A 24,658-nucleotide genomic window follows, 5' to 3' on the forward strand; every position below is an offset into this window, starting at 1 on the left:
TTTAAACCTCAGATAATCATACCAAAAAACAAACCAAGAAACACTACTTCAGTAGCTGTTGCCGCAATGAAGTGTTACTCTGTCATATAGCATTCTTCTTTGTTCCAGTGTAAAGTTTATCGAGAACACACTTGAATGCATGTCTCCCTGTGACAACTGATCCTCATTTTGAGAAAACCTAGCCATAGAAGATCCCAGCATCTGCTAGTCATGGGTGCACTATATTATTGTTCTGAGTTATGATCCACTGTCTTGTCAGCATAAAATTGTGCAACAGTGTAAGCAAATTGCATAAAACTCTGCTGGAGATTGTGGAACCTTATGGTAAGAAACAATGTTGGAATATAAATGAACATAGCTGGTTAATGAGCTTTGAAAAGTCAAACCTTTGATTTTAATTGTTGGGTGGATACAATATTTTAGTGAAATATTTAATCTGCATGTGTTTTCAATTTCACAAAACAGGATATGAAACAGTTTATTTATAAGCATTCATTTTATTTGAAACATGGTCTGGTTATTTCCATCACTCCTTAAAATTTGATACATGTATTTAATATGCCAGCTATGTGTCTTTATATATGCTTCACAGTGTCAGGAACTGAGGAGACATTTAATAAAAGTTGAATAGATGGAGAAGAGCAAGGTTTTGAATAGTGCAAAATGATTAAAGATTTAGAAATAAATTCCATTTGGAATCTTTCATTATGAGAATGTGTATATTTTGTTGTGCATGTTATATGGAAATTCCTACTACCAGAATATAAACCATGTAGTAAATTTTCCTTCTTCAAAGTGCGGGGAAAAAATCGTGGCTCATTTTATTGCCATTATTTAAAGAAATGAGCTAATCTACAGAGATTCATTTTCCAGTAAAATGAGGCTCATTTCTTTAAGCATCTGAAGGGGATACCTAAATAATTTAGAGAGCATGCATTATATACTTCCTTACCTTCTTAAATGGATACTGATAATGATTTCTCCTTAATGACTCAAGATCATCATTATCAGTATCCAGAATCCTATGGAGTTATGAAACAAGGGATAACAGAGAACAGATAACATTCTTACAAAGGAGGAAAAAGGGGAGGTGATTTTCCATGGCCATTGTAGCTTTTTATCCAAGATGAACATATTCGGTATGCTGTAGAGACAAGAACATCTATCATCTTGATTTTGAATTCCCATTTCTTTGTTACTTCCTCGTCTGGAGATGCTTATTGTCACATCTTAGCTTATTTGGTCAGGATTAAATTAAGCAGCATATAAAATTCTTAGCTTAGTGCCTAGCAAAATAAACATCCTGGGAATTGTTCCTTTTTCTTCTAGATCAGAGCTTTCTCACCAGACCCACTTATCTGAGGAACACCCTGTTTTTATGAAGGGTTTGTAATCATTTGATGCCTTCAGATAAGGTACAAAGTCTTTAATCTCTTAGTAAGTGCTTGAAGGCCCTGCACTTAGAAAATTGTAGAATATGTTTTGATGACTAGGCCTGAGGACCCCTATTTTGGTGTTTAGAAATCATTTTAAAATTATGTTCCTTGATGACTTAGACTGGTATACAAGTGATCTCTGATTAAAAAGTATTGTTGTATTGCGGGGAAAAGCATGTAAGGAAAAGAGGAGAGACTATGAAAGTAAATATGGTATTTTCTTCTCTATAGGGAAAATACTTAACTGCACTAGAGTTGAAACATTTATCTATGGAAAAGTCTTATTCTGCTCTGAAAAGTTTATCTTCCTTGTCCACCCATGGATAGGCAGGATAAATGGTAATCAGCACAATAAATCATGTGCTGTCTCTGAAAATATATGTTGTTTTAAAGATTTCATATTATTAAGCCACTTGAAAATGGGAAGGTGAACCCTTCTCAATCATACTTAAAATTGTGTCAAAGCAGATTTTCATCTTTATTTCAGAAAAAAATAAAAAGGATGAAATGTTCAGATAATACAGTAATAGATTATACGGGTCAACATGAGACAGTCAAGTGTATATTGGGCAATTGTGTATAGTTATAGCAAAGATAACAGGCTTATGGAAATTAGTTTTTGAATTTGGGCAGCAAAAGCTTGTAGAGAGAAGGGATAACCCTAGATTCTGTGGTAGGACAAGTGAGTATCTTATAAATCTTAGGTTTATTGCAAAAGCTTTGCCCAATTTGTACACAATAGCTATTAAAACAGGTAGAACAAACCATTACCTGTATACCAGAATTTTACCTTAAGATGGAGTTTTAAAAGGACAGTGAAAGATATATGCCGGTGCTTGCAATGGGCAATCATAAGTTGAAAATTTTATTTTATCCCAAGTATATTATCCAGAGCTGATTATTTTAGAAATGATAGAGTACCAGGAATCCACTGACTTGGGTAAACCATCCGCATGATAGACAACTGAATAAAAAAATCTTTATATGACATTTCAAAACCAAAATTAAGCACAGTAGTACCACCTATCCACAGAAGGTACATTCGAAGACACCCAGTGAATGCCAGAAACCATGGATAGTATCGAACTCTATATATGCTATCTTTTTTCCTACACATACAACCTATGATAGTTTAATTTATAAATTAGGTACAGTAGGAGATTAATAGCAGTAATTCTTAATAGAACAGTTATACTGTAATAAAAGTTAAATGAATGCGGTATCTCTCTCTGTCTTAAAATACCTTATGGGACTATATATACCGCGAGTCACTGGAACTACAGAAAGTGAAACCTTGGATAAGTGAGAACTACTGTATTGGATTAGATCTTTTTAGAGCAACAATTTAAATGCTAAGTAAACATGTTAAATAAAACCCAGGCATTCTAGGACTGGTGGCCAAACACAGAGGAACTCCTCCCTAAACCTTCCCATATGGTTCTTTTAATTTTATGGGAAATTCTGGTAAGTAGAGTATTTTAGTTGCGTTAAGACTTTTAGTAGTCATGAGAATTTGGTCCTCTTATGTTCTCACTCCATTACAGGTAATTAGAAAATAAGATATTGGGATGTTAATGAATTTTAAAAGGAGATTAAGTAGATGGTAGAGTAGAAGATTTTGCCAAGATATCTTGGGAAAAGTCAAGCAGGATGGGGATGGTGGGAGGGGAAGCAATGAGTGTATACTTTAAAGTCACACTTGGTTTTCAGAGCTAAAGGAGGAGGCATCTATTTAATCCCACAAATGTTCACTGAACCCTAGGCATTGTGTAAAGCCATCAAGGATATTAGCTAAACTTGTTACTGTCCCCAGAGAGCTTATAGACCGATGGGGGAGAAATGCAAGTCAGACAAATAATAATTCAGTATAGTAAGTACTATGACAGTGGTTTAGAAAATACTATGTGAAATTTGGCAGGTAGAAAGCCTCAAGATTATCCTGCTGTCCAGGTGGGGAAACCCTAGCCCCAGAGAGAATTACAAACCATATATGTGAGCAAGGGAGAGGTTTTACTAACATTTCATTTTAATACCCAAATACCATCAGGTATGAAAAAAGGAATTCTTAAACATATTCAAGCCAAGGTCATATGGCATCTGTAGCTAGAAGAGTTTCTGCTGCACTGAAGTCATTTGATATTTTTAGGTTAATGTTTTTCTATGAGTTAATATCTACCTGTGAATTCCTTCACTTGCTCTCTGTCAACACGTATGTTACAATATTAACATTCATCAGGCAATAAACCTCTTTTTTCAACATTTATAATTTCAGAGTTTTGATTTTTTTAAAGATTGTATCGTATGTTGTTTTTAATTGCAGAGAATAGAGTAAAACACCAGTAGAACAAACAAGACATGTATTACACCTTTAAGACTTTAGTTGGAGGTTCTCTTTGAGGCTCTGTCAGCTAGGACAACATATTTCAATTTCCATTGACAGCCATGTGAAAATATATAATGGTCTCATGCATTTAAGTATATTGGGGACTTTGTATTTTTGACTCTTTTTCCTTTCACAAGAGAATTTATTTACAAGGGAACGTATTACCTTTTTTCTTGTTAATAAGTGGCCCAGTAACCATAAGATTTGAAGCACTGTCCACCAAAACTTTGTTTGCTAAATGGCCACATCATTTTCCACGGTTAGAACTTTTTTTTTTTTTTTTTTTAGATGGAGTCTTCGCTCTGTCACCCAGGCTGCAGTGCTGTTGAGAGATCGGCTCACTGCAGCCTCCACCTCCTGGGTTCAAGCAATTCTGCCTCAGCCTCCCAAGTAGCTGGGATTACAGGCATGCGCCACCAGACCCGGTTAATTTTTGTGCTTTTAGTAGAGTTTTCATCATGTTGGTCAGGCTGGTCTCAAACTCCTGACCTCAGGTGATCCGCCTGCCTCAGCCTCCCAAAGTGCTGGAATTACAGGCGTGAGCCACCGTGCCCGTCCACCATGGTTAGAACTTGCTAAAATCTCTGATAGATGACAGCAGATTTGCAGATATAGATGTCTGCTCCAGGATAACCTTTGATGCCTTGAGGCGTAAAATCCTGGAAATAAAAACTTTTTAAAAAAATGCCTATCCCCCAGCATTGGTTATGGGAGATGTTTCAGCTGTGCTTTTCATAAACTGTACATGGAACCATATTCCCCACAGTGTAGATTTTACAGAATCTTAAGGCAGGATCTTATAGGCTCATTTATCACATAGGAATTCCCTGGGGGAAAATCTCTGGTAGAAATCAGGACGGCTGGTTTTGTGTCTCTTCCTAATAAACATTATTAGGAGTCCTAAGCATTTTAATATTGGGGTAAAAAGAAGTTGAGGTTTCCATTAAGAACCCTCATTTTTGTCAGGTTTTTCCTGTTTGTTTTTTCAATTGATCTCACCTGAAATGTATGTCATATGGTGGTCTGAGGTTCAATGGTTCAAAAAATTTTACACTTATTATTTCTGTAGGTATTTTCATTTGGCAATTACAACAAAACTCAGTGGGGCAGTACTGCTGAATTCGATTTGGGTGTTTTGATAATGGGGTAGTTGTCTTCATGGAGTAGAAAACTTCCCCAGGAAATTGGCAGAGTTTTCAGAACTGATAGAGTAAAATTAGAAAATCTGTCTACTACTCTTCCTCTTGCTCTCTGGGCCATGGCATAGCAGGGCCTTTGCTCTGTCATTCCTTTTGCCAGGAGCATGGCTCACTTATTTAAAACTTGCTCAAATTTCAATTCCTTGATGAAATTATGATTGCTCCTTTAAAATTGCAACCTGTTGCACCCTCCCCCAATCTTGATCTCTCCTTTACGTCTCCATCTCTTTTCCAAATCTCCTAACATACTGTGTTATTGTATTTATTGCCTACTCTTTTCCCTTACTAGAACATAAACTCCATGAAGGCAGCTGGTTTAGTTGTTTTATTTATGGATGCATCCCGAGCCTCTAGAACAAGGCCTGAGACATAGTGGAAGGTCAGTAGACTTTTCTAAAATGAGTTTATCCAAGTAAACAGCCATTTTTAACGGGGAGGAGGATCATCTCTCCAGATGTCACGTGCCACTTTTGTTGTAGACAAAGCCAAGTGAATAACATGAACTGTTATAGGTGTTGACTTTTGGTGTTTTTAACTAAATGGTGTAAGTTCTTGCCAAAGCTGTTAACTTGGTGATGTGAGCAGACTTCACATGAGACATTTGGGACTCATGTACTATCTTATTAGGTGTTGTGACAGCACTGTCTGTTTCAAGGTTATTTCTCTGTCTCTGCTAGCAGCCATTATAAAACCTGGTAAAGTCAGAACTAAGTAGTAGAAAGAAGGTCCAGGCAGGGAGAAGACAAGTAGTGAGTGCAGGCTAGTCAGATAGTTTCCCATCTTGGAAGAAGGGAAGTGAGCCAGTCAGGTGCAGTGAGAAACAGTGATGTGGCAGCTGACACAGAATTTCATAATTGGCCTATCAGACATTAGATAGATGTTGAGTTTCAGCTTTAACTTTTTAAAATTTATTATTTTTATTACAGTAGGCTTCTGGGGGAACAGGTGGTGTATCGTTACATGGATAAGTTCTTTAGTGGTGATTTCTGAGATTTTGGTGCACCCATCATCCAGGCAATGCACACTATACACAATGTGTAGTCTTTTAGCCCTCATACCCCTCTGTCCCTCCCCGCAAGTCTCCAAAGTCTAATGTGTAATTCTTATGTCTTTGCATCAGATTTAACCTATAAAACTTGAAGGGGTAAAGGAGATTAAAGCACAGGAGTGGCAGTAGTAGCAAATTCTTTCCTACCCAAGAAGTGGGGAATGCTACTATATATGAGAGAGAGAGAAGGGTGTGTGTGTGTGTGTGTGTGTGTGTGTGTGTGTGTGTGTGTGTGTGTGTGTGTGTGTATAAAATGGGTTAACATTCATCACCTGGCCTCTGCTGGGAGCTCTAAGAAAAACTAGAAGATTTCACAGGGTATGGCTAAAACAAGTTGCTAGTAAAGAATATTGGGAAAAGATAAGAGATTGTTGACATTGGAATGGTGGGAAAACAAGGCTCTGATCATTGACTTATAAATGAGGGTTCAAAATGTTAATAAGAACTTAAATCTGAGATCCTGAAAATGTACAACCTAATCTATATTGAGACGAAAATCTATATCTGCTTTGTATATCATCATCTTAAAAGTGTCCTGGGTAGTTTATAAGAACTTTTTACATACTGATTGGTTGTCATGGAAACCTACCTTAAAACCTACTATCATAATCTATACTTGGCCTGAAGTGTATTTGAGTGACTTAAAGTCCCTTGTTAGGGAGAAAAGCATCAAGATTCTTGGTGCTTCTCAATTCAGGGCTTTAAAAGATTGACTTATATGAAAACAAGGCAAATGTGTTTTTTCCTCACTGAGTGCTCAAGCCTGCCTTCCCAGTGCTTGATAATTATTGATAGGTACTGGAGTTCATCCCAGAAAGGGAAACCAAAGACTGAGCTTTGAGGACATGGTGGCAAAAACCTACGTCTCCAACAGGTTCTTTTTTGTGCAGAGCAGGAAGTGATTGCTGTCATTTTTAATTACTCCTGTGCATTTATCTGACATTCTAAGCCAGTGATTGATTCTCCAGTCCTTAAACAAAGAAGGTTTTATATAAAGCTAATCGACTGAACTGTAGGCAGTTGGAAAATTCTGGCATTGACTGTAGCTATTTCAACCTTGAGTGGGTTTAGTGGAATAATGTCTCTCATCTCTATCTTTTTTTCTTTATCTCCCTGTTATCTCTCTTTGAGCTAAATACTGTGACTGTATCTTAACAAAGTCCAATTTAGTGAAATAAAGAATAGAGTGGACATGCCATCTTAAGCATTTAGAATGACAAATGTCTGTAAAACCAAAAGTTTGAGAATCACTGAACAATATCATTTCACTTTAAACTGAGGAAAAATTGTGACTTGTTTCTAGACTCTATATCTAAAGCTGTTTTATAATTATATCTTGACATTTCCCCACTCCCATTGCCTACCAAGGTTTCATTCAGAATCTTCTGAGGATCCTTAGGCCCATTAGAGAAAAACAAAGAAGAAGTGAGAGGTAAATGCGGATATTACTTTAGATTGAGTTAATACATAGATGTAATTCTGTGTACCCTGCTTTATCTTATATGATAGTTATGCATGTCTTAAGTTTTACATTTTTTGTTACATTTTGAGTTTAAGTTAAATAATGTTTGTAAAACATATCTAAATAATAAAAAATAATGACATAAGAAACACCAGTATACATAACACCCAGTTTAAGAAGAAGGGCATTACTAAAATCTAAACCAAACTCCCTTTCTTTTCTTCTCCCACAGAAGAACCTGTATTTTATATTTTTGTTTTCTGTTTATTCATGTTTATAATTTCCTCAAATATCTTATAGGATTCTGCATAGGTGTTGTAATTCTAACAATGTATTGTTTGGTTGTGCAAGGCTGATGGGGGAAAGGGAATATGAGTTGATTTTTTCTTTTCTTAACATTGTGGTTGGAAGAGGACAGGTCTCAAATTAGATACCCTTACTCAGGGGGCCCCAGGTTTTTATCTCTGATCTCCTGCACCCTCACAAGACACAAAGATTGAAGCTCTCATTCCTTAGTTTCAATCAATGCCCTTAGGGTACATGCTGGCTTCAGGACTCTCCCTACTGCCTCTCAGGGTTCTCTCCCACTTTTAGGTTTTGACCTTTTATTATCTCATACTAGCTTAACAGTTCACTGGTGTAGTTAAAAATACTTTGTTTTCATATTTTATCATCTATCATTTGTAGCTGTTTTTGTCTGACCACTCTTTGAGGGAACTTGGCTATACTTCTGGAAATGGAAGAACCTGTATTCCAATTTTTAGTTTTAAAACATTCGTGTTGTATTCCTGTGCTTTCTTTTCATATGCACAGAGCTGTATGGTCCTGGAAGAAACTTTATTTTGATTGTCTGCCAATTACTTTTTTTCACTTAATTTTTTTGGCCTCTCTCTCTCTTTAAATGACTGCATAGTAATTTGACAAAATGTATGTAAACAGCCGATTACATTACCTGACTTGTTGGAGATTATTCTTCTCATTGGAATGCAGCTGGGCATGAAGTAATATAAACACATTTAAGAATTAAATTATAATTTTGCTTAGAGTGTGTGTGTGTATGTGTTTATGTGTGTATATGTATTTTCTACTAGGCTTCTGCACTGAATAATAATGATGCCAGCAGCCTGTTTAATGGATACGTTTACAGTGGCGTGGAAACTTTGGGGAAGGAGCTCTTTATGTACTTTGGACCAAAAGCTTTCCGGTAAGATAAGCCTGTACAATGCATCTTATCTCTCTTAAGTTTAAAGATGCGTAGAAGGCTAGATGGAGCTTGCTGGGTGACACATTTAATCGTATAGGAAGTACTGTGTTTTTAAGAGAGTTCCAATATGAGCGGTTGCAATTCTATCATGGAAATCAATAAGCAGCCGAAGAATAAATTCTGATGTCATCATTACTTGGAAGACAGTCATTTTACAGAGCTTCCCAAGATGTAGTAGAGCAACACATCTGTTTTGCTAGTCCCCAAGCTCCCTATACCACAGTCTCTCCTTGTTTTTACCAAATGTGTATTGCATTCAGTGACATTGGTTACTTTATATTTGTGACAGGCCCTAGTTTGGTTTAAAAGTATCACTTGATTTTTAAATATTTTTCTGGCTCCTTGCTTTCTCTGAAGCCTTGAATGGAATTTGGAAATTTACTTGGAGAAGGTAAAAACTTTCCAGAGAAATAACAGGTTCTCCATTGTTTCACAGTTCCCATGGAAATTCATGGCTAATATACTGGCAGAGAAGGACTAGCAACCTACTTCCTTGGGTGACTTAATGGTAAAAAAGTCAAAATATATGTAATTGTGATGCATGATGACATATTTAATTTTTGCAGGAAAATGAAAGCGGCCTTTGAGTTAATATGTCTACCCAATCTCATTCTGTCTTTTCTGAGTTTAGCCTAAGCTTTTGCCAACTGTAAAAACTGGTACTGCTTCCTCAAATCGTTTTTAGTGCTGTTTAAAGATACTGTCCACAGTTATCACCTTCTTAAAAGACCCATTCTTGAACCCGATGCTAAACAGAGGTGAATAGTTGTCACAAAGAGATGATACTATATGATTGTTCTTTGTTGCATCTCATCTACCACATATTTAGAGGAATCCAGGGTTTATGTAATTGCTTTTCCTTTGAGGTGTTCTCTTTTCATTGTCAGCAGCTGCTGTCCTTGGACAACATTGTCACTTCATGGTTTTTCTCAGTCTGGAATTGATAACATCAGCATATGCCTAGTTGTTCATGCAGGAATGATATATTGCAGGTTACATTACTGCTGTAGTATATTGATGTGCTTGAAAACTCGTAGCTCTGGATAGAGTAGTACACAATGGAATCTGTGCACGATAGTTGAAAACATTGATATGTTATTGATTCTCTGGTGTTAGGTACAGATTTATTTCTGTAAGATGATAGGGGTTTTTATCAAGTGCTCTCCACCAGACTGATAAGGGGGAAGTCATTTCTCAGTGCAGGGCTGTCAGTAAGTGTTCCATGAAGTTCTAAACAAGGACAATCACTTCTTCAAACTCATTGAACTAGTACCATCCCTGGAGAGTACCTATGTCAGTATATGGGTGGGAAAAATGCAGTGGCTTGCTTCCTTTCAATTTCCTGCAGCCATAACAACTATGGGATCTAACAATTCAAGGTCAGTGGCAGATCTGCTGTTGGAATCTGAACCTAAAATCAGTTGCTCCCCTTTCACAATGTAACATAAGTTCAAAAAATGTACTTCCAACTTGTGCTTCTTAGAGGAATGGATAACTCTCTCAAAGAAATATGATCTCTTTGTGAGGCTGCAGGTCTGTGCACCTGCAATAGAAATGTAGTCTTCATTTTTGACTTCTGCCTCTCTCCCACCCTGGCTCGTCTGCATTTGATAGAGCATATAGCAGGAAACATGTTTAAAGGTTGCTCACAGTTTTCCCTTGATACCCAACTTTTCACAAGCAAAATTGCCTGCAGAGTTTAGTTATAAAGTATGTGCATCTCACAGGTCGGGCCATGAATCTCCTGGGATTCGTTTGTTAATGAAAGTAGAATACAAGCATAGCCCTCTAAAAGAATCTGCCCTGTAGAAACCCACACATCAGAAAGATACATAATAGAGAGTGATTACTTCTCTACCTACTAAGTGATATATTTAAGTGCTCCTAATAGTGCCAAGGAATACTAAAAATTATTTGCTATACATTTATTTTAGGAGCCCTGTTGTGGTATTATGTGTGATTAATACCTGTACAACTTCTGAGCACTTTCCAGTAACCCTTCAACTAAAACAACACAAACGTCACTTGAAGTTTTTGCTATAAATGTAACAAGTACTCAGTAGAAAAAACTGAAAAATAATGAAAAAATAAGTGTAAAATAATACATTCTCAATTCCACTACCAGGTATAATCTTTATTAACTTTGGATTCATATATTGCCACATTGCCAGTATAATGTGTGCAAATATTTATATGCATGTTCACCCAGCTGCACTCACACTTAAGCTATCATTTTAATCAAAATGGACATAGCTGGGCATTTTGGACTAAAATTCAAAAAACAGATAGATAGATAAATAAATATATTTTTCCAAGACTATTTGCTGTTTCTAGTTTGTGATTTACTCCCTCTGGCTTTTGCACTTATATGTGCTCAGAGACTAGAAACTATATTTGAGATATTTTGGAGGCTTTGCCATTTTAGAAATGCCTTATACATGATTGATTTTATAATTTATTGGGGTTTAAGTGAGTATGAACCTCAAATCAGTTATGCAAGAGATAATATAATGATTCTTTTTAGTTTGCTGAAATGTCTTTATTGAATCCATCATATACTACTTATAAAATAGTTTTACAGCTTCAACATAGTTTCTGTACTGTCACATAACATGTTAGGGGAAATAGAAGTGTACTTTTACTCTGTATAATACTTTAAGATTCATTCATATCGTTTGAAGTATCAGTGGTACTTTCTTTTACTAAGTAGTCTCCCATTATATGAATGTACCATATTTTGTTAATTCATTCATCAGATGATGGACATTTGGATTGTTTCAAGTTTTTAGTATTAAAATTGCTATGAATATTCACATACATATGACATATATGTGTGGACATATATTTTCACTTGTCTTGGATAAATACGTTGGATTAGAATTTCTAAGTCATGGCCGGGCGCGGTGGCTCACGCCTGTAATCCCAGCACTTTGGGAGGCCAAGATGGGCCGATCACGAGGTCAGGAGATCGAGACCATCCTGGCTAACACAGTGAAACCCCATCTCTACTAAAAATACAAAAAAACATTAGCCGGGCACAGTGGCGGGCGCCTGTAGTCCCAGCTACACGGGAGGCTGGAGAATGGCATGAACCTGGGGGGCGGAGCTTGCAGTGAATGGAGATCGCACCACTGCACTCCAGCCTGGGCGACAGAGCAAGACTCTGTCTCAGAAAAAAAAAAAAAAAATTTCTAAGTCATTTGGTAAGTATATGTTTGACTTTAAGAGGAATTGCCAATTTGTTCTTAAAAGTGGTGGTACCATTTTGCATTCTTACCAGCAGAGTATGAGAATTTCAGTTACTCAGCACCTTTGCCAGCATCTGGTATTGTCAGTCGTTTTAATTTTAGCTATTCTAATAGGTGTACAGCGTATCTCATTATGATTTTGATTTTCTTCTCCCTACTAACTAATGATATCTGATGCAAAGTGTTTATCTGCTGTTTGTGTATTTTGTAGGGTGACGTGTCTATTAATTTTTTCTCTTTTTATTGGATATATTTTAGTATTACTGAGTTATAGTATTCTTTATATATTCTAGATGTAAGCCATTTATCAGATACATGTTTTTCAAGTATTTTCTCCCAATCGGTGGCTTTTCTTTTCATTTTCTTAACCATGTCTCTTGAAGATTAAAAACTTTTAAGTTTGATGAAACCTAATTTATCCAATTTTTCTTTCATGGTTCATTCATACTTTTTGTGACCAGTCTAAGAAATATTTGCCTAATGCAAATTAATCAAGATTTCCTTGTTTGTTTTCTTCCGGAAGTTTTATTGACTTAGTTCTTCTGTTTAGGGTTATGATCTATTTTGAGTTCTTTTTTGTATATGGTACAAGGCAGGAGTTGACTTTGTCTTTTTGCGTGTGTATTTTCCAGCACCATTGTTGAAGAGATTATCCTTTCTCCATTGAATTTCTTTGCAACTTTGTTGAAAATTAGTTGACCACATATGTGTGGGTCTATTTCTGAACTCTCCATTGAGAAGAAGATCAGATAAAATGATATTCTTTTATCATTTTTTGTGTCTGTCCTTTCACCAGTAATACACTGTCTTAATGTCAGTTTAAATTAAGTTGTGTCAGTCCTCTGACTTTATTCTTTTTTTTTTTTAATTGTTTTTGTTATTTTAGTTATCTTTCTACATTTTAGACTTAGCTTGTTGATTTCTACAAATTCTTTCTGGCATTTTGATTGGCCTTGTGTTGGATCTATAGATCAATTAGGTGATAATTCACATGTTAACATTATTGTCTTCCACTCCATGAACACAGTATATTTTAAGAAGTATTTAGATCTTCCTTCATTTCTTTCAGTATACATTAATAAGTATTTAGATCTTCCTTCATTTCTTTATCAGTATTTCATAATTTTCAGATTCGGATGTATTTTACATTTGTAACTAAGTGAGTTTTTTTGGTGCTATTGTAGAGGGTATGTTTTTAAAGTTTGACTTTCTAATTGTTCATTCACAGAATATGGAAATACAATTTTTGTGTGTATATTGACCTTGTATCCTGCAACCTTGCTGATATGATCTGGCTCTGTGTCCCCACCCAGATTTTATCTTGAATTGTAATCCCCACGTGTTGACGTGTGGGGGGCATGTAGTCCCCATGTGTCGAGGGAAGGAGGTGATTGGATCATGGGGGCAGTTTCCCCCATGGTGTTCTTGTGATAGTGAGTGCGTTCTCACTAGATCCTGTGGTTTTTTAAGGGGCTCTTCCCCCTTCTCTTTCTCTTCTCTCTCCTACTGGCATCTGAAGAAGGTCCTTGCTTCCCTTTCACCTTCCACCATGATTGTAAGTTTCCTGAGGCCTTCCAAACCATGTGGAACTGCAAGTCAATTAAGCCTCTTTCCTTTATAAATTATCCAGTCTCGGGGAAGTTCCTTATAGCAGTGCAAAAAGGGACTAATATACTTGCTAAACTCATTATAGTTCTAGTAGCTTTTTCTTGTATACTTTTAGCATTTTCTATGTAAATAATCATATCATCTGTGAACTAAAGCAGTTTTATTTTTTCCTTTCTAATCTATATGCCTTTTTTAAAACAAAACAAAAAAAATATACTGGGCAAGTTCTAAGTACATGTGCAGAATGTGCAGGTTTGTTACCTAGGTATACATGTGCCATGGTGGTTTGCTGCACCTATCAACCTGTCATCTAGGTTTTAAGCCTCGCATGTATTAGGTGTTTGTTCTAATACTCTCCCTCGCCTTGTCCCGCACACCCTATATGCCTTTTATTTCTTTTTCTTGTTTTATTGCACTTGCTAGGAACCCCAGCATGATGTTGAGTAGTAGTGGTAAGAGCAAATAAGTTTGTCTTGTTGTCTATGATATTAGCTTTATTTTCTTTTATTAAATCAAAAAATTTCCCTTTTATTTCTAATTTGTTGAATTTTTCAAGTAGTTTTTCTGCATCTATTGAGATCTTCATATTGCCTTTCTTCATATGTTTATTTGTGGAATTCTACATTGATTGATTTTTAAAGTTTGAATGAGCCTTGCATTCCTGGAATATACTCCACTTTGTCATGATACATTATCCTTTCTATATGTTTCTGGATTCAATTTGTTAATATTTTATTGAGCACTTTTGCATGTGTCTTCATGAGAGGTATTGCACTATAGTGTTATTTTTCTGTTACTGCCTTTGTCTAATTTTGGTATTAGGGTAATGATGGCCTCCAAATGAGTTTTATCTGATATTCCAGAACATTTGTGTAGATTTGTTATTGGTATAACATCAACTGGTCTAACATATTTGGAGTTCCAGGAAGGAAAGAGAAAAAAACAAAACTGAAGACATTTTTAAAAGAAGTAATGGCCAAGAATTGTGCAGGATTAACAAAGCTATGGAACAAGGTTACATAATTTAACATTCTTGTAACTGTCATCCTAGAAGAAAGAAAGAACAGAAGACATCTTTGGATTTAAATGGCCAAGAATTTTCTAAACAAACCACAGATCCAAGAAGCAAAAGAACCTCAAACCAAACCAAATGTCCCTTACACATACCTAGCCAATGTGCTAAAAACCAAAGACGAAGAGAAAATGCTGGAAGCAGAGAAACATTACAAATTAATACAAAGGAATGAAGCTAATAAATACATTTACAGAAATTGTATAAGACAGAAGACAACCGAGCAATGTTTGCTGAAAGAAAAACCTCTCAACTCAGAATTCTAAATGCATCTAAAATGTCTATTAAAAATGAAGGTATAATAAAGACTCTTTTGAAAAAAAACAAAGAAACTAAGAGAATGTAGTACCAGGAGACCTACAGTGCAAGAAAAGTTAAAAGTCTCTCCAGCATAAGGGATATAATAACAGATAGAAATCTGAATCTACAGAAAGAAAAAACTGGGAATGGGAAACTTGGAAGTAATTTTAAAGATGTTTTTCTTTTATGTTCTATATCTAAAGCAAGCATAATAACAATTTATTGTGGACTTTATAACATATGTCAGAGTAAAAATGCATTGCAACAGTAGTACAAATAATGAGATAGGAAAATGATGGTACACTACTTTAAGGTTGTTGCAATATACGTTTTGCATATCATTTGAAGTTACACTTACCACAGTGTAAGATGTGTATTATAAAACCTAGAGCAACTACTAAAAAAAAAATTCAAAAAGTGGTAAAAGTAATAAGCTGCTAATGGAGATAAAATGTAAGTTTTAAAAACGCTCAATCCAAAAGAAGGCATTAAAAGATGAACAAAGAACAGATGGAAAAAATAGAAAACAATAGTAACATAGTAGATTTAAATCAAAGCATTAAAATCACATTAAATGTAAATAATCTAACCATCCCAATTATTTGGCAGAAATTAACTGAATAAAAACACAAGACCCAACTATAACGTGCCTATAAGAAAACCACTTGAAATATAAGGATGCAGGTTAAAATAAAAGGATGGAAACAGAAATACTATGGAAACACTTATCAAAAAAAAGCTGGAGTAGCTAGAATAAAAGCAAAGTAGTTATCAGATCAAGGAATATTACTGGGTGTAAAGAAGGACATTAAATAAAGATTAAGGGGTTAATTCATCAAGAAAATATAGTAATCCTAATAGAAATTCAAAAGACGTAAAGCAAGAACTGCTAGAATGGAAAGGGCAAAGAGAAACTAATATTGTTGAATAATTCAACACTCTCTTGTCAGTAACTGATAGAACAAGTGGGCAAAAATCATTAAGGATAAAAGACCTGAGCAACACTATCAGCCGTCTTGACCTAACTGACGAGTAGAGAACATTCCACCCAACAACACTGCTTTTCAAGTGCACATGGAACACTCAGCAAGATTGACCAGATTATGGACAACAAAATGAGTCTTAACAAATTTAAAAGTATTGACATCCTGAAAGAATCCTGACTGCAACAGAATTAAACTAGAAATTATTGAGATACCTAGAAAAATCTTTCTTTTTTTTTTTTTTTCCTTTTTCAAATGCAGTCTCACTCTGTTGCCCAAACTGGAGTACAGTGGAGCGATCTCAGCTCTCCGCAGCCTCCACCTTCTGGGTTCAAGTGATTCTCCTGCCTCAGCCTCTTGAGTAGCTGGGATTACAGACGCCTGCTACCATGCCTGGCTAATTTTTATATTTTTAGTGGCGACAGGGTTTCACCATGTTGGCCTTGCCGGTCTCGAACTCCTGACCTCAGGTCATCCACCTGCCTTGGCTTCCCAAAGTGCTGGGATTACAGGCGTGAGCCACTGCACCTGGCTGAAAAATTTTAAGTATTTGGACATCATTGTGCTTCTAAACTCATGTGTCAAATAAATCACCAAGGAAGTTAGAACATATTTTGAATTGAATGAAAATTAAAACACCAGATCAAAATTTGTAGGACACAGCTAAAGCAATGCTTGAGGGAATGTTCTAGCATTAAATGTTTATTATAAATAAATAAAGTTCTCTAAGATTTAAGCTTCCATATAAAAAAAACTAGAAGAATAAGAAGTAATTAAACCCAAAACAGACAGAAGGACAGAAATAATGAAGATAAGAACAGAAATCAATGGAATTTAAAAATGAAAGCAATAGAGAAAAAAAATCAATGAAGCAAATAATTGGTTCTTTGAAAAGCATAATAAAAATGAATGACACCAAAAATTGGTACTTTGAAAAGTGTAATAAAAATGATAAACTTTTAGCTCAATGCAGTCCAGTGTAAACATGGGAGACATATATAATTTAAAATCTTCCAATAGCCGCATTAACTAAAGCAAAAAGAAATCAATTTTAATATTGTATTTTATTAACCTATGCAAAATATTTCAACATATAAACAATATAAACAATTATTGATAAGCTATGTAACATTCTTTTTTTATACTAAGTCTTCAAAATCTGCTGTGTATTTTATAATTAGAGTACACATTAATTTGAACTAATCACATTTCCAGTGCTCATTTGCCACATGTGGGTAGTGGCTACCATACTGGACAATACAGCTCACAAATAAACGCTATGAGGAATGACAAAGGGAGCATTACTGCAGATCCTCAAGTTGTTATTTGAATAGAAATAGGACACTGTATATTACATAACAAATTTATGTCCATGAATTCAACAACTAAAATAAATGGACAGATTCCTTGAAAGACACAGATTATCAAAACCTACTCTAGAAAAGTAAATAATACGAGGTTTTTTTTAAGTTTTAAATGAGTTGATAGTCTAAAACCTCTCAAGAAAGAAAACTCCAGGCATATTTAAGGAACATGCTCTGTTTTATCTTTTTCATCTTTTTTTTCTCTTTCTTAGGTTTGGATAATTTCTATTAATCTATATTAAAGTTAACTTATTCTTTCCTCTGCTCTGTGCAGTCTGCTGGTCTGCTTATTGAAGAAATGTCTTATCCCTGCTGTCATGTACTTTTGTTTCTCTGCTGAAATATCACACCTGTTCAAGTGCCTTTATACTAGATCCTTACATGTGTTAAATCATTAACATATTAATAACTAGCATACAATATAAAATTTGATTAAGAATCAATATTTTAAGTTTAAAATTAATTTAACATTACTTTTAAATCACCTGTCTCATAGGTCTGACATCTGGTGCATCTTTGGGTCTGGCTCTGTTGACTGCTTTATCTCTTGATATCTTTACCTCTTGATACTTTTTTAATCTTTGTATATATATATGTGTCTTATAATTTTTTTTGAATCCTAGACATTGTCTATAGAAGACGAAAAGCTAAATCCCAGACACCATATATAGACAAATAAGAGCTAAATAATATTTAAGCTCAGAAACAGTCATGCTTCTTCTATTAGTCATTAGTGTCAGGGATTGAGTGAGTCTAGTAAAGTAGTTGACCTTGGTTTGAGTTTTGCTTTGTTTGGGTTGTCTTCAGTGCACCAACAACTCAAAACTCCAGCTGCTACTGCTACTTTATGCCTTGTGTGTGGACTGGGTTGGCAGTGGATGGTTTCTCTGTTGCTGCTCGACTGTCAGCTTTCAGCACATCTTGCATATTCACGTCACAGAGAAAGTCTCTCCATGTTCTTACCTCTCCACCATGTAGGCTGCTGTTGCTTTGTGACTTAGTGGGAGGCTCATGATGGAGATAGTGGGGATTTTTACTTCTGGACTAGCTTGAGACTTGGGCAGGCCTTTGTGTATGTAGAACTCAAGGTCGCAGTTTTCTTAGGGTTACTGTCGCTTGCCCTCCTATGGCAGCCAAGCTCTGCCTTGCTTCTGTGGGTGTACTTGGGTCTGAGAGCTTCTTCCCTCTCTTTTAGTGGGAGCGGATTTCTCTTTGTATCATCACAGTATTTTGTGCCAAAGCCGATTTTCTGTTTCAACTCTAGGGACAGATGACTTTTGCTTCTACCTCACACTCAACAGGCCAGGGTACCTTTGCCTGGGCTGGGTGGCCGAAGGGTTTCCTGCTGCTCTCCTGTAGCAGACTGCTTATGGTTGTTATTCAGTATGAGACATATTGTCTGGGCAGAGGAAGTTTCCTGTTCCTCCCTCAAGGACAGATACGATCTTTGTTTCTACCTCTCCCTTGGCCCTAGAAGCTTAAAGACTTTTTAAAAAGACTTTGGCTTCGTCTGAAAAAAGTGTCCAAGAAGCAGACAGAGTTTCATGAAGACAGAGGTCATGCCAGCATGAGCAGCTCTTTCAGGTTTCTTGCTGTCACTCATATCTTTCACATGGGCCCACGAGTGTGTACTCTCCTTGTGGCTGGAGTTCCAGGGATTCTAAACTGTCACACCAGCCCACATTCGGTATCTAAAAGTTTGTTGAAAATTGTGCAGTTTTCTGCTTTCCCATTTGTATGGTAGCCTTCTCTTCCTCTTGTGCTCTGCCATAGGTGAAGCAATTTGTGTATTCTGACTTTCCTTTCCATGGAGGGGCTTGTCACATTTTGGAATGTAGCTTACCTGGTTGCATTGCAATCCCATGTCTCTGATGGGCTTAAAAAAATGTATGATTTTGTAGATAATGTGATTTTTTTTTTTATCCTTGTTGGAGTGGTAGCTATGTTCACTTTCAGCCTTCTGTATTCTAAGTAGAAGCAGAACTCCTTTTTTTTTTTTTTTTTTAGCTTTGTTAAAACTGTATCTTTTTACATTCTCTTTTTTCAAATTCCCAGCATAGGTTTTACACTATTATATTCTACATTTTACACTCTTTATTACCCTTAGGACACTTCTGATCACTTGAAAATTTTTATAGGCAATTGCCTTATTTGCAAAATGTAGTTGTCATTAATGTGAAACTGTGACAGTACTGCTTTGTTTATGCTGTTTGTGCTTGCTTAAGGATGTTCAGATTATTCTGACAGTGATAGCTGGGAGAATACAGCTGATTCTTAAAATAGGATCAGGGCTTATTTACTAGTTTATTTAGGAAGCTGTTTCTAATGAGAGGAATTTTCTTACTATTAATTGAATTTTTAGTTTGGGCACAATTTTCATATTAGAACTTGGTTGCAAGTGACAGAAGCCCAACTCTAGCAAATTCAATAATTATTTATTATCTTTTGTTGACTTTGGTACCAAAAACTTTTTTAAAATTTAAAAAATCATATGGAGTATCTTACAAAACCTGAAGAGAATACAGACAGGTTTCAAGGAGAACTACAGCAAGCAAAGACTAAAAGCCATTAGGATTCTCTTCATTTCTTCACTCTGTTCCTCACCGAAATCTTCTGTAGTCTTCCCCTCTGCAGAGAGACCTTCCTTTGCTTTGCTGGGGCTCACGTTGGGAATCATTCCCAGAGACAGCTTTCATATTAGATCTCTTAATGCTAACAGGATCTCCCTGGGTCCTGCATCTTTAAATGTATCAGAAAAACTGATGAATCCAGCTTGGATACTGATGGATCTCGCTTGGGACAGGTGTCCATTTCTGAATCAGCTGTATCAAAGGCACAGGATCTGAGAAAACGGCAGAGACCTGTTCAGGATAAGCCTAATGCCCACCCTTGGACCAGGCAACTGTGGTTGGCAGGTAGACTTCTATTACGCAGAATGAATTGTCTCAGGTAACCTTTCACGTTGGTAGAAGGAGCTTGAAATAGAAATAAGGATCTGATAAAATTTTCCTGAACTAATTAATTATAAGGAATCTTGAAAAGCAAATGAAATCCTAAAGATGTCTTTTCTTTATGTAGTATGGGCCTATGTACTGGTTTTAAAACAAAAATCAGTATCAATTGTTGTTGCAGTATAGATGTTTACTCTGCCTCAAATATTTTCATAATACTGATATATTTTTGTAGTTTAAGATCAAAGGTACTTAGTAATAAACCCATGAGATGTGTTGGTTTATTGGTGCTCAATTATAATATCTAACTATTGAATAAAACAAAATAAATAAAAATAAAGTAAACATTTTATGTACTTTTTTCCTAAAAATGAATAGATTTATAAGACAGAGCCATACTTATTTGATCTAAGGTTCTTGCTGGGGCTACTCCTGCATTTGAATTGGGTCTTAACCTTTGAGATTTTTTATGTGGATGTGGTTTCATTATAGAAGGTGATTTAGAATCCACTTTATGAGCCATGCAGCTGAAAAGATTTTAGATATGATGGCTTCTGGGCATGACAGTTGTACACCTTTCACTGGGGTTGCACCTCCGTAAGCTAAATTATGGAGTACTTACAGGCACACATTTTTCCTGTCAAGAACTATGGGGCATGCAAAATGCATTTATGATTGATAGCAGGGCACACAGAGTTTAAAACCCACATTTTTAAAGTTAGGCTGGTTAACCTTGTACAATACTATAACATGGTGCTTCGCAATTAGAAGCACAGAGCAGTAACATTTGCTGCCAAAAGAGCCATATTTATTAACTCAACAAAGCTATAAGGAGCAGGATTTGAAAGGTGGAACACAGTATTTCATCTTGAGAATCATTTTTGATCTTCATCATCAGAGATCTTACAGAACTACTTTAAAAAAAAAAACTGGACATGCTAATCAATCCTATAAAATCTGAAAGGTTATGAATTTTTCATCACTGCATTGTGGCTTTCAACTTAACCGTCAATATTTATAAATCTCCTCTTCCCAATACATATAAAGGTAAAAGAAAATGAAAAGAATTGAAGACAATAGTATTTTGACTTGTTCTCTCTCTTTTTTTGATACATAAGATTTTGCAAAAATAAAAAAATTGTTTCATTTCTTAGTGCAAAACAAGGGGGGAGAGAGTGTCTTAAACCATAGATATTATTTTGCAATAGGTAAATATTTCCAGTCTACTGTGGTTAGAAATAAGGAATTTGAATATTAGTGGCTTTGTAGAATTTATGAAAACACAAACTATAGGCAACTTAAACTTAGCCTTATCTCATCCCAAGCCTTTGAATCTGAGAAAATGCCAAGAGATGCTAGACTGTTCCGTGAATAAAAGATACTTCGTCTGACAAGAAAAGAGGAGCAGGGGTGTATTTTCTTGGGCTTAGTGTTGGTACCTTATTATTTCTCCGAGAAGTTATTTTACTTTTGACTTGAAAAACTGATTGTCATGTCTTCTATCTTTATAAGGATACAAAGTCATGAGAGAAAAATAGATAATAATCTTACTACTGGTTTCTGCCCTTTAAAAGTGCCTATCCTGACTAACATTTGTTTGCTTATAATCCAAAAAAATGATAGTACAGGGAAAAAGCTTGATAAATGATATACTTTCTGCCACTCAAAAATGGGTTTGATTTTGTTTCAGGATTCATTTCGGAATGAAAGGCTCCATCATGATTAATCCACTTGAGTGTAAATATAAAAATGGAGCTTCTCCTGTTTTGGAAGTGCAGCTCACCAAAGATTTGATTTGTTTCTTTGACTCATCAGTTGAACTCAGGTAAAAAAAGAAATAAATAAAAGTACTTAAGCTGCAGTACTGCAGAGCATGGTTTGGGATGTCACATGTGTGACTAAAGAAACAAATAAATAAATAGTTTGTAATTGATGAAACCTCATTTTAAAGAAGCCTTCAGATAATATAATTTGTAAGATCTTTGTTGTTTGCATATCTAACTCTTATACCCTGATTAACATAAAGTGCTTATAGCAAAGCTCGTTTTAAATGGCACTTTGTGAAATTATAACCAGACTTATGATTAATGTGTTTTGTATTCCTTTCTATAGAAACTCAATGGAAAGCCAACGGAGAGTAGGAATGATGAAAGAATTAGATGTATGTTCACCTGAATTTAGTTTCTTGAGAGCGGAAAATGAAGTTAAGAAACAGAAAGGCCGGATGCTAGGTGATGTGCTAATGGATCAGAACGTATTGCCTGGAGTAGGGAACATCATCAAAAATGAAGCTCTCTTTGACAGTGGTCTCCACCCAGCTGTTAAAGTAGGTTTTAAGTATTTTTTAAATTATCTCTTGAGTTTTCAGCACTGTGAAGGAGCCAATGTGGAAGCCTTAACTCTGCATTGCAGTAACACAGTCTCCACAAACTTCAGGTGTCCCGCTTCCCACGTCTACCCAGGTCAATTTCTCGGTGCAGCCGGCTCTGACCACCGCACGTACGGTAGCCTTGTGCACACCCTCCCTCTCCACATTTCATTCTCTCAGTCTTCCTTAACTTGCCCTGCTTTTTGTTCTCTCCATACCAGGTATCCCTTTCAAACATAACCTATTTACTTATTATCCTGATGGTTTAAAAGCTGTCTCCTTCTCCTAGAACACAGTCTCAAAAGAAAACAAGGCTTTGTTCACTGAAGTATCCTAACATCTAGAACGTGGCCTGTGGTGTATGGTAGGCATTACATATTAATATTTGTGGAAGATGTGAATGAGCTAACTCACAACTTATTTTCTCTCTGGCATATTAAGTACATGTTCTGCACACATTCGTGTATTCCTGATTACAGCTGTTGGTGACATTAGAAGCTGCTGTTGTAGTGTAAGGATAGCAGTGGAAGGCAGGCAGCAGGGTCCAAGGAATAAGTGATCAGTGAGGAAATGGAAACAAAATGCAGAGCCCTTGTTCACATAGGCCAGAGTGAAGGGAAAATATTGACCTGCTAGAGAGGATACCAGGACAAGACATGAGTTTGTTACTTTGTTTTTTTCTTGTTCTACAACTAGAGAGACTTGAACTTATTTATATGTTGTAAAAAAAAAAAATAAATAAAAAGTGGTTGAAGGGCAGAGGTTCCACCTGTAGAAAAGGGAATGGCGACGAATACGGCAATGTTCTAAGAGGGTAAGAGAGGTGGGAACCCAAACCCAGGTAGAATACATACATTTTTTTCTAGGAAAGACCTCTACATTAGGGCTTTTATCAAGACCTGTTGTTACTAACTAAATTAATTTTTTAGCTCTTTTAGCTGAATTATTTTGTACATAATTCACTCTATTAACTAAACTATTAACTAAATAAATATTTACATAAACACTCTATTAAGTAAATAAATATTTACATAAACCCAGGTTATTTGTTTACTTTGCGTAGATACTTACTAGATAGTTTTAGTCATACCAAAATTAGTAGGAATTAAGCTTTAAAAGAAGCCAGGTAATGATAGGTCTAGATTAGATTCTGCTTTTTGATACTTGGAACAAGTGAGTTCAGTATGGAAGTAATGAAACAGAACTTTAACAAGAGTGAGCTTTTTAAAAATCACTTAGACCTCGATGAAAGATGTTTTTGAAAAAAAGAACCCAGGGTATTGTTGTTATCTGTGATGCACGGATAATTTACTTTTTATCTCTGCATCCAGCCAGCCATCCATCTAGGAAAAGATAATTTACCCATAATGCCTGGGGGTTTAAAAAGTAATGACATTGACCAGGCACGGTGGTTGATGCCTGTAATCCCAGCACTTTGGGAGGCCAGGATGGGTGGATTACAATGTCAAGAGGTCTTCAAGACCATCCTGGCCAACATGGCGAAACCCCGTCTCTCCTAAAAATACAAAAATGAGCTGGGCATGGTGGCACATGCCTGTAGTCCCAGCTACTTGGGAGGCTGAGGCAGGACAATCACTGCCCGGGAGGCAGATGTTGCAGTGAGCAGAGATCACACCACTGCACTCCAGCCTGGCAACAGAGCGAGACTCTGTCTCAAAAAAAAAAAAAAATTCTGAAGTTTAACTATTGGCTTCTTAAAAGCACGTGTACAAAAATTACTGAAAAAGTGCAGTTTAACCTTTCAAGGTGTGACTTAATACAGTATGTAAGATATGGAAAGTAATAAATGCTTTGGATGCATGCGAGTTTTAAAGTTTAAGTGAACAACTGAGGAATATTTATAATACTTTCAGGATGACTATGTTGATTAGATTTTCACTTTTATAGTCACTGATAAATGATTTTCTTTGTACATGTATGTGTCTGTTTATATGCAGCCTTCCCTCGGTAT

General features: G+C 35.9%; 1 protein-coding gene across 7 annotated transcripts in view; it reads left to right on the forward strand.

Moving 5' to 3' along the window:
- NEIL3 (nei like DNA glycosylase 3) overlaps positions 1-24,658 on the forward strand; it is a 52,250-nt gene that overhangs the window by 2,741 nt on the left and 24,851 nt on the right. For 5 of the 7 annotated variants that reach the window (XR_010587088.1, XR_010587089.1, XM_005556351.5 and 2 more), the window contains exons 2-4: positions 8,620-8,732; positions 22,009-22,143; positions 22,431-22,644. Coding sequence is in view for 5 of the 7 variants with exons in the window: in XM_005556351.5 (XP_005556408.3) it covers positions 8,620-8,732; positions 22,009-22,143; positions 22,431-22,644 (462 nt within the window). In the remaining 2 variants the exon portion in view is untranslated. Of the gene's footprint in view, positions 1-8,619; positions 8,733-9,226; positions 9,301-22,008; positions 22,144-22,430; positions 22,645-24,658 lie in introns of those variants that run through there. The other 2 variants (XM_065545703.2, XM_065545702.2) reach the window with 2 other exon arrangements.

The sequence above is a fragment of the Macaca fascicularis genome, chromosome 5 (genome assembly GCF_037993035.2).
Source record: "Macaca fascicularis isolate 582-1 chromosome 5, T2T-MFA8v1.1".
NCBI classification, from domain to species: Eukaryota; Metazoa; Chordata; class Mammalia; order Primates; family Cercopithecidae; genus Macaca; species Macaca fascicularis.